A 13,173-nucleotide genomic window follows, 5' to 3' on the forward strand; every position below is an offset into this window, starting at 1 on the left:
ATTTATGACGGTTGCAGGGTTCCAGGGTCTTATGATCAGCTTTTGTAACCTTCTGATAACCAAGGTCAATGGGGAAGCCAGATTCGCTTAACAACCGGGTTACTTACTACTGTGTTTCCCCCAAAATAAGACATGGTCTTGTTTTCTTTGGATCCCCCACTGAAATAAGTGCTTGGCCTTATTTCCGGGGAGGTCTTACTATTTTTGAGGTGCAGGAGGCGGCGAGTGTGGTCACCTCATGGCTGCAATATTTTTTGGGAGTGGGGAGGGCTTATTTTAGCACACGCATTCAAACGCTCGATTGGGCTTATTATCAGGGGAGGTCTTATTTTCAGGAAAACAGGGTAACTTATCAACTGCAGCGATTTACTTAACAACTGCAGCAAGAAAGGTTGTAAAGTGGAGCAAAACTCACTTAACAAATGTCTCAGCAACAGAAATGTTGGGCTCAATTGTAGTCTTAATTCGAGGACTACCTATATTGTTCTGGTGCCCGTGTGTGTGTGTGTGTGTGCATGTAACGTTTCAGAGGGAAAAGGACTTCGGTCGACTTAACAATGATACAAAGGGCTGGGTTGCGATCATTTTTGTTTGTTTTTCTTGAGAATGGTTTTAAATGGATGTGTGATATACAACGTTTTCTATTTAAAGAAAGGTACATGGGCTATCTTGTGGCATTCACCTGCTCTAGTCTCTAAGCAATACAAAAGTCCATAAATCTTGGTAAGTGATCCCATTTTATACAAAAACGAACATCACAGGCAATGCTTGTCCATCTCAGCAGATAATAACATGCCCTTCTGTGGTGCCTGGCAAAATTATATGCCAAGAAATAAGCTTTGCTGCCACACCCCAGGTCACTTGTATTCCTTCAAGCACAAGCTTACATGAACTGCCTTGTTCACAGCCAAATGTGTGATTAAGGTAGTTAAAAGGTTTTAAACCAGTTTGTTCCCCAGAATGAAATGAGGCTAAATATTGCAACCTGCATCGAAATGTTTCATGGCATCCTCCACCCAACATAAAGATTGTCATAAATCCAGTAGTAAATAGACCCTCAGAGGAGCTGTGAAAAATATATATATTGGATGTTTTAAGCAGGAGTGGGCTTCAAAGTTTTAGCAAGGAGTTATTTATCCAGTTGCTGGGTGGGAATGGCCATGGTGGGCCTGGCCTAATTGGCCTCCTGCACCATGATGGGGAGGGCATTTGTGCTCTCCCCAGGCTCTGGAGGCTTTTCTTGAGCCTCCGGGAGGGTGAAAATGGCCTCCCCAGGCTCCGGAGGCCCTCTGGAGCTGGAAACGGGCTCGTTTATGGCCTTCCTGAACTTTCAGTAGGTCGTTTTTCGCCCTCCCCGAGCCTTTGTACGCGGCCTGCGCTTACTTGCATCCAAAATGGGCCACCTAGGGACTCTTGGGAGGGGCGGGAGGGGCCAGGTGGGGCCAGCCAGGAGTGGGATTTGGGGGTTTTCTGAACTGCACAGAATCTTAACTAGAGGTTCTCCCGAGCCCCTGCGAACCCGCAGCAGCGAACCCCTGGTTTTAAGCAAACACCTACATTGAATGTGGCCCCTGCCCCCTTTTAGAGGCTCAGGAAGGCCATCAAGTGGAGAGAAATTGTATATTCCTGGTTTAGGACATTAGCACTTCCTACTGCTAGTATGCTTCTAGTAAACAGAATGCAGAAAAAGAAATAGATGGTGGATAAAAATATCATTGTGGTAATGACATGGGTGATTAATGATATAGAAAAGTACATTTAGAAATGTTTTAATCTCTCTTTTTCCTCTTTCTGCTTCTTTAAATACATGGCATGCAAGTACTGTGAACATTTTTGCAGAAGGTTGGACTTTTCTGGATCTGAAAGTTTTTTTCTTAGCTGTTGGCAGAACAGACATCTGAGGCTGAGCACAGAGACATGTGTATTATCTACCTTATACTGCCTGCTAACAGCAGCACTGATAGAGTGAACATTTCAAATGATTCTAATTTGCGGCTTCCTGGTTATCAAACGCATCATGTATAGAACAGAAAAAACAGAGTGCTCCTGTGCTTTTTTTTTTTTGCAATAAAAAAATTGTGAAAAACACAAGTTCATAAAGACAATGCTGGCTATTGTAACTGTACAGATCTGACAGGTTTTTAAACCATTGAAAATAAAGAACAACTATTCCGTAAGAAACTCAAGACCCACCTGTTCCAATTAGCTGGCCTAGCCCATTTATAGTCCCATTTTTATCCTCCTGGCAATTATTTTATTCGGGTAGTTTTTTAGGGGTAGATTTTAATGTATTTCTAATTTTTAATTTTAATTATTATTGTACAGTTTGTATGTTGCCTCCTCCATCTATATGTATTTATATTGTGTTTTAATATGACTGTACACCGCCCCGAGTCCCTTCGGGGAGAGGGTGCGGTTTATAAATTAAATAAAAGTTAAAAGTTAAAGTTAAAAAAACACCCCAAACTAATTTTGGAAAGTACATGCAGAATATCTTGGGTTCAACCGCTGGTATCTTCAGCTAAGGGAAAGTAGCAATAGTTTTTAGCATTAGCATTTACATACCACTTCATAGTGCACTCTCTGAGCGGTTCACAGAGTCAGCCTCTTGCCCCCAACAATCTGAGTCCTAATTTTACTGGTCTAGGAAGGATGGAAGGCTGAGTCAACCTTGAGCCAGTCAGGATCAAACTCTTGCTGTGCGGGCAGAATCAGCCTGCAATACTGCATTCTAACCACTGCGCCACCACATATTTACCACCAGTAAATAGAAGAAAACTAAAACCTTTGCTTGTGGCCTTACAGCCATATGAATTAGCGTAGACAATACTGATTTAGATGAGCTTGGTCTACTACAGTCCTGTGTGTCCCAGATTTTTTTAAATTGTCAATGTTTTTAATTTAATTTATTTTAAATTCAGTCCTGTCAGCAGATGACAATAATATCTGTTCATCCAAGATAACCACAAAGGATTGTAAAAGAAAAAAGAAAGAAAAAGAAATATCAGTAGGAATATATTTAGTTAGAAAAGCCAAGGTGGTGCAGTGGTTAGAGTGCAGTACTGCAGGCTACTTCAGCTGACTGCTTGCTCCAGTTCGGCAGTTCGAATCTCACTGGCTCAAGGTTGACTCAGCCTTCTATCCTTCCGAGGTGGGTAAAATGAGGACCCAGATTATTGGGGGCAATAGGCTGACTCTGTAAACCGCTTAGAGAGGGCTGTAAAAACACTATGAAGCGGTATATAAGTCTAAGTGCTATTGCTAAGCAACTAAGTGCTAAGCAACTTAGAACTGAGGAGAAATTTCCTGACAGTTAGAACAATTAATCAGTGGAACAGCTTGCCTCCAGAAGTTGTGAATGCCCCAACACTGGAAGTCTTTAAGAAGATGTTGGATAGCCATCTGTCTGAAACGGTATAGGGTTTCCTGCCTAGGCAGGGGGTTGGACTAGAAGACCTCCAAGGTCCCTTCCAACTCTACTATTGTATTATTGTATTATTGCTATTGCTAGAAAACCTTACAAGAAACATTATATTGCCTTATATCCATATCATTGCTTATTGGAGCTTCTGCACTAAGACTCCTGTTGAATGCGAACGAAAGGCGAGCCGAGTCGTGAGGAGAATTAACCAACTTTTATTAACAGGACAGTTCACAGTCAAATACAGGAGAGAATCAATGCAGGGTTCATCTGACAGCTATTTATACGAAGCTGTCAGATGAACCAGCCAATCCCCAAGCCAGAGTTTCCCCGCTCTCAGCCAGGTCGCGTCTTAGCCAATCAGACGCGACCTGGCTGTTGCTATCGCAGATGCCGGCAGACGGAGGGAACTCCCTGACGTCATCTGCCCGGACACAACACTCCTTCCCCCCCAGTGACTGCGCATGTGCAAGCGACGCACAAACGTAGTCACGTAAATATTCTGGGCGGCGCCGGACCCGCCCAGAACGCCTCAGTTCGGCAGGAGGCGTCGGAGAGGAAGGTGGTGTCCGTAGAAGCTCCTCCCGCAAGGGAGTGGAGCTCCGGGCGCCATCTTGGAGGCCCACCCCTGACGGAGGAAAACCAGGCCCAGGTAGGCAGGGCCGAGGGGGCGCGGCCGAAGGCGGGCTTGAGCTGGGCACTTGTTGGTAGGCCTGGCCTGACTCGGGGAAGGCCATTTGGAACCCGGGAGGCTGACGCCTAACGGGCGACACCCCCACAAAAGTGGACGGCCGGGAGGCGGCGTCCAAGGAAGGGGAAGCCCCGGGCAGCTGGACTGGCCGGACGATATCTGGTGGAAGGGCACCAGGGAGCCGAACGTTGGAGGGCTCAGGCGCAGCGACGGTGATGGTCGACCTTGCGGGTGTGTTGTCGCTGGTGCTGGGCAGGCGGCGCCTTAGTTGATCCAGGTGCCGCCGCCATTCGGTCCCATCATGTAGCTGGACCCTGTAAGAACAGGGGCCGGTTATGGCGGTGACGGTGGCAGGCACCCACCTAACTGCCCCTGAGAATGCCTGAGCCCAAACAGCATCACCCAGGAGGAACGTGCGGGAAGGGGGCCCCAGGTTGCCAGGCTGTTCGCTTGAATAGAGTGGGTGCAACCTATCCAAGGTGGTCCGCAGGCGCCGGCCCATCAGCAGCTCAGCTGGAGACTTCCCGGTCAGGGGGCAAGGAGTGGCATGCTGTACCAAGAGGTAAGCAGCCACCCTTGAAGGCCAGTCAGCCCCATCCATCCTGCCCAACGCCTCCTTGGCCGAGCGGACCGCCCTTTCCGCCCGGCCATTGCTAGCCGGATGGTATGGGGCGACTGGGGCATGGCGGATGCCCTGAGAGGCCAGGAACAGCTGGAACGCGGTGGATGCAAATTGAGGCCCGTTATCAGAGACAACGACGTCCGGCACGCCATGGGTGGCGAAAAGCCTAGTCAGTTCTCTGATCGTGGCCTCGGCTGTGGTGGACCTCATGAGGATGAGCTCCACCCAGCGCGAATATGCATCCACCACCACCATGAAGACCTGGCCTCTGAAGGGGCCCGCGAAATCCACGTGAAGACGGGACCAAGGACCACGAGGCAATTCCCATTCCCTAGGACAGGCAGCCGGTGGCGCCGGTCGGGAATGTTGGCAGGAGGAGCAGCCGGCCACCCAGGCGGCTATCTCGTCATCAATGCGAGGCCACCAGACATAGCTGCGCGCCAAGCATTTCATGCGCACTATGCCCGGGTGGCCCTCATGAAGGCGAGATAGCACCTGATGGCGCAGGCTGGGTGGAATGACCACCCTGTCACCCCACAGGAGGCACCCACTGTGAAGTGACAGCTCCAACTGCCTGGCCCTGAAGGGACGAAGGTGCTCTGGCACCGGACCCTCAGGCCAGCCCCTTTGGACCCAAAGGATGACCTGAGAGAGGTCAGGGTCAGCCCTAGACTTTGAAGCCACCTCTCCGGAAGAGAGTGGCAGAGCCAAATCTGCTATGGCCAAAACCGACAGGCAAGGCACTGTCGGGGGGTCAGCAACGGGCAAGGGGCAGCGGCTAAGGGCATCAGCGTGCCCTAAATGCTTGCCCGGCCGGTAGAGCAGAGTATAGCTGTATGCAGCTAGGAACTCTGTCCACCTGGTCATGCGCGGTGACAGTATGGGAGGGGTCGGCTTGTTACCAGCCAAAAGCCCAAGGAGTGGCTTATGGTCGGTAAACAAAGTAAAGTGCCGACCATAGAGGTAGTCGTGGAACCTTTTAATCCCTGACACTGCAGCCAGAGCCTCCTTGTCGATCTGGCTGTAATTGCGTTCCGCAGAAGTCAGTGTCCGGGAATAAAAGGCTATGGGGGCCTCCGAGCCATTGGGCAGCACATGGCTCAGGACCGCCCCCAAACCCACGGGGGAGGCGTCACAAGCAAGAGTCAAAGGCAGCTTGTCCGAATACTGAACGAGGACTGCCTCTGACGTCAGCAAGTCTTTGACAGCCGCAAACGCATGCGCTTCGCGGCTGCCCCAGCGCCAGGCGGCCGATCGGTCGAGCAACCGATGCAGCGGCTCGGCTAGTGACGCCTTATGCGGCAGAAATGGCGCGTAGAAGTTGAGCAAGCCAAGGAACGCCTGCAGCTCCGTCTTGGAGGCAGGCGTGGGGGCGTTCCTAATGGCTGCTACTTTTGAAGGAGTGGGGTGAATTCCCTGGGCGTCAATTGTGAATCCCAGGAAGTCAACCCGAGGCACAGCAAATGAGCATTTGCTGCGCTTTAACTTTAAACCCGAGCCCCTGAAACGCTCGAGGACCTTCACCAGTACTTCGATGAGGCCCGATCGGCTGCTAGCGGCGATCAGGACGTCATCGAAGTACGGAACCACGCCAGGGAGCCCATGGAGCAGCCGCTCCATGAGGCTCTGGAAGATCCCCGGGGCTACGGAAACGCCGAATTGCAAGCGGCGGCAACGGAAAGCTCCACGGTGGGTGACGATGGTCTGCGCAGCCGCCGCCTCGTCATCCACCGGGAGCTGCTGGTAGGCCTGCGCCATATCCAGCTTCGCAAAGATGCAGCCTTGCCCCAAAGAGTGGAGCAAGTGCTGCACTACCGGAACTGGATAGGGGTTCGCTTGGAGGGCAAGGTTGATGGTGGATTTGAAGTCGGCGCAGAGGCGAATGGACCCATCCGCCTTAACTGGGATGACCAAAGGGGTCTCCCACTTGGAGTAATCCACCGGCTCCAAGACTCCCTGCGCGACGAGCTTGTCGAGCTCCGCATCAACCTTTGCCCTTAAAGCGAAAGGCACCCTACGGGCCTTCAGCCTAATGGGGGCAACCTGGGGGTCTAGGTTCAAGGAGATGGGCGTGCCCTTATACGCCCCCAGCTGCCCATCAAACACATCAGAAAATCTGGCAAGGACGTCGGCCACGTCGGGAGGCGTGGCCACTACTTGTCTAATCCCGTGCACTGATAGGCCCAGTGCCGGGAACCAGTCGAGGCCCAGTAGGGCCGGCAAAGGCTTTTCTACTACAAGTAGAGGAAGGCATCCCGAATAGTCCCCATATTCCACCCGCACCAGGTGACAACCCAGGGTAGGAATTAGAGTCCCCTGGTAGTCCCGTAGGGTTGCGTCTGGAGGGGCCAGCTGGGTCTTTGCGACGCCTGGACAGAGGCGGGAGAACTCTGTCCACGACAAAAGGGATCGGGACGACCCCGAGTCCACCTCCATGGTGCAGGGGGAGCCCTCAATGAGGAGCGACGCCTTGATGCGCTCCGCACCTGCACCCGTGTGGCAGGCCAACTCTGCGGGGTTGGCGTTGAAGTCCGCGTCCACGGCGTAGCAGCCTCCGCGCGAAGGCTGCTGCTGCTGCTGCTGCTGCTGTCGTCCAGCACGGCCTCCAGGTCGCTGTTTAACGGCGGCTGTGGTCGGGACGTCCTCCGCTCGCTGAGGCAAGGGGAACTGCGCTCGGCAGACCTGAGCCAAATGTCCCTTCTTCAGGCAGCGGCGGCAAACAGCGTTTTTAAAGGGGCACCCCGAGCGGTCGTGGTTGCCTCCACAGCCAAGGCAAGCGGGCACAGCTTCCCGGGCTCGCTGAGGAGCGCGTCTCCTGGCGGACTGGCCAATGCGCGCCACCGCTCCCTCCTCCGGATAGTCGCTTGGCAAGGGAACTAGTTCGTCTACCAAGCAAGTGCGGCCTGGCGGGGGCGGCAGATTGAACATCTCCGCCATTGACTCGTCGGAGAGTTCAGCCGCCCTTGCTTGCTCGATGGCCCCAGTCAGCGTGATGTCCGCCTGTGACAAGAGCCGCCGGCGGAGGCGCAGGTCTTTCACGCCGCTGACGAACTGTTCCGTCAGATTGCGATCGAGGTCGGCAAACTCGCACCTCATCGCCGCGGTGCGAAGCGACTGGAGGAATTGGCTCACCGACTCCTCCGGCTTCTGAATACAGCGCCGGAAAGCGTAGTGCCTCGCCACCCAGGACGGAGTGGGGGCGTAGTGGTGCTGCAGGCGTTCGGTTAGTGTCGCCCAGTCCAGAGAATGAACGGGCTGTGGGGCGGCTATTGAGCGAGCGGCACTAAACATTGGAGTGCCGCAACAGCTCAAGAAGAAACTGCACTTCTCGTCGTCTGGAGCGTCGCGACGACCGTTGGCTATGAGGTAACATTCGAAACGCTCCATGAACGCTTCCCACGTCTCGCCGTCGCAGCCAAAAGGCACAAAGGTTGGCATTGCCGACATGATTCCTTCAGGAACGGAGAAAAGCCGGCCAGGAAGCAGGTCACCGGTGCGATGGTGACAAGAAGACACGCTCGGTGGCTTTCGGTGGGTTAGTGGCTGGATCCCACCTTCGTCGCCAGTGTTGAATGCGAACGAAAGGCGAGCCGAGTCGTGAGGAGAATTAACCAACTTTTATTAACAGGACAGTTCACAGTCAAATACAGGAGAGAATCAATGCAGGGTTCATCTGACAGCTATTTATACGAAGCTGTCAGATGAACCAGCCAATCCCCAAGCCAGAGTTTCCCCGCTCTCAGCCAGGTCGCGTCTTAGCCAATCAGACGCGACCTGGCTGTTGCTATCGCAGATGCCGGCAGACGGGGGGAACTCCCTGACGTCATCTGCCCGGACACAACTCCCTCTTGAATTGTGATGACTGGGCAAGGCCTAGAACTGCCTTCTCTGATCACTGCCACAGCCTCCCTAGCTTTCAGTAGAATGATGGGAATTGTAGTCTAATAATATACCTAATTTATTTTATTCTTCGCATTTCTAAACCGCCCCCTCTCCCAAAAAGGGACTCGGGGCGGATATCTTGAAGTCACTGGTTTGGAGAAAACTTGCCTAAAAGTAAACACAGGTTTAATTTTCCTTCTTGTCCATGCAAGAAAATGTAATTAGCACATTTTTATGCCTTCACAATAAAGATGTCATGTTGGAAATCCAAAAGTGTCTGGAATAGATGATCTATTCTTTATTTGAAAATAGCTGCTGTGAACATTTGCAATGACTGATTTCCTTTACTGCATTTTCTGTGCAAGTAGTTGCCCATCTATAGGGATTATGATCTAAGCATGCTTGTTGAATAACGGATGCCTTGTTTCTTCCTGTCTCCTTAACAGCTGTGTAATGGAGGCTCTGTCACAGAACTTGTCAAGGGCCTACTGAAGAGTGCCCAAAAGTTGGATGAAGCAATAATCTCATACATTTTAAGAGGTGCCCTTCTGGTAAGGATATCCATTTTGCTTCTAATGACAAAATAGGATGCAATTTAGCCATTCTGATACACTGTCCAGGTAAAAGGGGAAAATTGTTACCTGTTTACTGCAGCGGGTAGTTGTATTGAGATTGTGATAAAGTAGACAGAAGTTCCTACAGTGCAGGTATAGATTTTTTTCCTGTTTGGGACATTATATAAGTATATGAGTAAAACTATTTTCTCTCTCCTTTTTTTCTCATTATGGACACTTAGGGTCTTCAACATTTGCACAACAATCGCATCATTCATCGTGATGTCAAGGGGAACAACATTCTCCTGACAACGGAAGGAGAAGTCAAGCTTGTTGACTTTGGTAATCCATCCTTCCTTCCTTCCTTCCTTCCTTCCTTCCTTCCTTCCTTCCTTCCTTCCTTCCTTCCTTCCTTCCTTCCTTCCTTCCTTCCTTCCCCATAGTCCAGAGAATAAATATTTTTTGTGCATATGAAAAAAAGGATATTGCTCTCAATTAGCCTTCATCACATTTATTTCCTCTTAGCTGAAAACTAATATGGTACTCTGGGCCTAAAAATTAACATTTCATTTAAATTTTCAAATACAACAGTTATATTTGAGTGTGATTAAAATTGAATTATATAAAGAAGCTAGTGACTTTATTTCTAAGAAAATCTGTTGATTTTTGGGGGGTGGGGTGGGGGATAAAGTCAAATAATAATAATAATTGAAAAAGGAATCACAGGTTAAAGCCAATATCACTGTAACAAAAATAAGGCTCTCATCTTCTTTCAGTGTCACTTGGGAAGAAGTTGGACTAAACTTGCATGGAAAGGGCCAAGTTGCAAACGTTAGCTTGCAATTTGAATAAGTCCACCACATTCCATCATGACTTACTAATTCCCTGGCACCACAAAACCAAATGAACTCAAGAACAGATGTCTATAGAGATTCTCAGTGATCCAAGTCATGGTTGTCCCAAAAGTGCTTTTTCAGGAGGCAACTGGACTGAGAAGTGAAATGTCTTCAAAAAGAAAAACCAACAAAGTCCAGTTGCCTCCTGAAAAAGCACCTTTGGGTCAAGAACAGATGCCACTTGTGACCTGGAGGCCAGCAATTCTTTATCAATATGTACTCAAAATATTCCATTTTAAGTAGAGCTTGGACAAGCGCTTGGATTAAGGAACAACAACTTCATTAGTAACCTCTTTAACAGCAAATGGTAAAGGGTAGAAATCACTATTCATCTGATGCCACCTTCCTAGGGTAATAATTAGCACTTGCTGCTAGAGTGAGCTGCAGGAAATCAGCATCAATGCCAAAAGAAACAATGTCGGTCAGAAAAAAAAGAGGCTAGGAAGAGAATAACATTGGTAGAGTTAAGGCTTTTTCTGTGTTTTGCACATAATTGCCTTGTTGCATTCCCACAGAGGAACACAAGATCAAAATGAAGCAAGAGTGGGAAGGTATTTGTGAAATTAGCTGTACTTTATTTAGAGGGAGGAGGTGTATAAAAGGAGTCATGGGGTTGGGAGGGATTATTGCCAGGTGTGTGTGTGTGTATATATGGCATATATTTATAGCACTTCAACTGTACAAATAGTCATTTATTTCCTAAAATGAAATTTGTGTGCTTTGCAAATTAAATGCAATATTCATTGTACAACTATCAGTTAAGTCCACATCTAAAACCAGTGGTCTTTTAGAGTTCAGCCGATATGTGTGGAGTGTATGGACAGAGCAAAACTGATCCCATCTATTTTCCTCTTCTCAGTTTTTGTCAGAAGATCTGGAGATTTGCAGTTTGCGGAAAGATCTGAAAGCTTCTAGTGCCTCTTTCAAAACTGGTGAAAAGTAGTTTAAGTCTGGAGGTTTTTTTTAACCTTGTGTACGATAACCTCTAGCCTTAGAGAAATGCTTGGAACATGTGATATGAACTTTATTAGTACACAGCAAAGCACAGAGCCATTTAAAAAACCAACTAAATGAGAGAAAATCACTTTCAAATTCCTGCAGCAGAATTTGAAATTGATCTGCCAGTCATCTTCACACCTACTGACCTTGGAATGGTGATGAACCAGCAAGCCAATCATTCTTCTCTTTCAACTGATCAATAGGAATCTGTTAAAAACATTATCCAATCAACAGTATCTACTAGTGAGGCAAGTACAGTACTGTACACAGACTGGAGAATTTTTTTCTAAAAAAATTATCCCCTTCCTTTTACATAAAAGAAGAATGATAATAACAGAATTAGAAGGGACCTTGGAGGTCTTCTATTCCAACCCCCTACTCAAACAGGATGTCAGGTTTCTGAAAGATGCCCTAATTAATTCATGAGCCTCGAGCCAAATTTCAAAAGAAAACCAGTCATTTATTAGGAGCACCATTTTGGCAATACCCTATTGCAGTCAGATCTAAGCCTCATTTGAATTATGGTTGAACTTTACCCCTGTTCCTTCCCTCCCCTCAGTCTGTGTCATAAATCACATTCTCCAACGTGGTGCCCCCTCACAAGCCTGCTGTAGTAATCTGAGATCCGACTCTAGCCGAAAGTATGCATGGAATGTGCTCCCTCGCCTTTCCTCACCATGGCAACTTTATGAGTTGACACAGGATACACTACACCATTTCAGATGAATGGTTGTCCAGTCCCTCCAGTGTTGGAGCACTCACAACTTCTGAAGACAAATTGTTCCACTGGTTGATTGTTCTTACTGTCAGGAAATTTCTCCTTAGTTCTAGGTTGCTTCTCTCTTTGTTCAGTTTCCATCCATTGCTTCTTGCCTTGCCTTTAAGGCTGCCCCTCAAATATTGGAACACTGCTACCTTCTTCTCACTAAACTGGACATATCCAATTCCTGCAACTGGTCTTCATATGTTTTATCCTTCAGCCCCCCAACCCCCACCCCAAATCACCCTTGCTGCTCTTCTATGCACTCTTTTCAGAGTCTCAACGTCTTTTTTATATTGTGGTGACCGAAAGGAAATGAAAGACACACCTCTTCAGTAAAACCAAGATGAAGCTGCCTGATTATCAAGTATCAAGCCATCATTCCTCCTGTAATCAAGACCCCTTTGAAAGTTGTTAGGGAGACATGATATGTCATCAGTTTTGTAGCTAGGCACTAGGTTGTCCTTGCATTAGGAGCTTTAAAAGAGAGAGGTCTAACTTCTTTTAGGCTACTTTTTAGGCTAGAAGGACTTGAATGCATCGCAAGGACATTTGCACAATCCCGCTGTTATCTAATTCACTGCAGTAACCGGGTCAACTCATCCCCAACTTCAAACAAAAGAGAAAGAAAAGGGATTTAAAAATCCAAGCAGCCTGCAGCAATTCTTTGCCTAAGAGAGGGTGGGGGGATGGGGGGGGGGGAGAAAGGCAAGTGAATATTCTTGGCTAGATCAAAGCAGCATCCCATGGGAATGACCTGGTAGAAAGGTTGAAAGGAGCCCAGAGAAGAAGTGAGCGAGAACTTCAATAGGGATGCTAACCAAGCACAAGGTCTGCAGGGATCTATTTTGCAAAGAAAAGAATATGCTGCTGTGGGTTGTTTTTTTTTTTACCCAATTCGGGCTTCACTGAAGCTGAGCCAGAAATAAATTTGGTTCAGCTACTGAGCTGAGTCAATGTCACAGGATCATAGAAGCCTGGGGTTGCTTTTGAACTATTGCAGAATCTTCATGTCAGCGTCTGGAAAGACCCGACTCCAATGAAAAACTCCGGGACAGGCATTTTCTCAAAGCTCCCATTTATTAGAGTAGGTATACAGGCACATCTGGGAAAACCTGAATCTGAGATTTCTGGGCTTTCCCTCAGAAAGTCAAAAGCCCAAACTCAGCCCCTGCATCCATCAGTCCATCACATGGTCCCCAATCCCCAGCTGTCCCAACTCGAGACATCACTCCAACCACTCCTCTTCCAGGTGCAGGAATATCATGACCTTGACCGAAAAGAAGAATGCTATTATATCTGCACAATACAATACAATAGCACAGTTGGAAGGGACCTTGGAGGTCTT

General features: G+C 48.5%; 1 protein-coding gene across 1 annotated transcript in view; it reads left to right on the forward strand.

The window, feature by feature from the left end:
• Nucleotides 1–13,173, forward strand: part of MYO3B (myosin IIIB) — a gene marked incomplete at its 5' end in the record, with an annotated part of 314,537 nt that overhangs the window by 13,812 nt on the left and 287,552 nt on the right. Inside the window, 2 exons of the mRNA XM_081955637.1 lie at nt 9,063–9,167; nt 9,413–9,512. Of these exons, the coding sequence (XP_081811763.1) occupies nt 9,063–9,167; nt 9,413–9,512 (205 nt within the window). The remainder of the gene's footprint in view (nt 1–9,062; nt 9,168–9,412; nt 9,513–13,173) is intronic.

Source organism: Natrix helvetica, assembly GCF_964273705.1.
Source record: "Natrix helvetica genome assembly, chromosome: 1".
Classification (NCBI taxonomy): Eukaryota; Metazoa; Chordata; class Lepidosauria; order Squamata; family Natricidae; genus Natrix; species Natrix helvetica.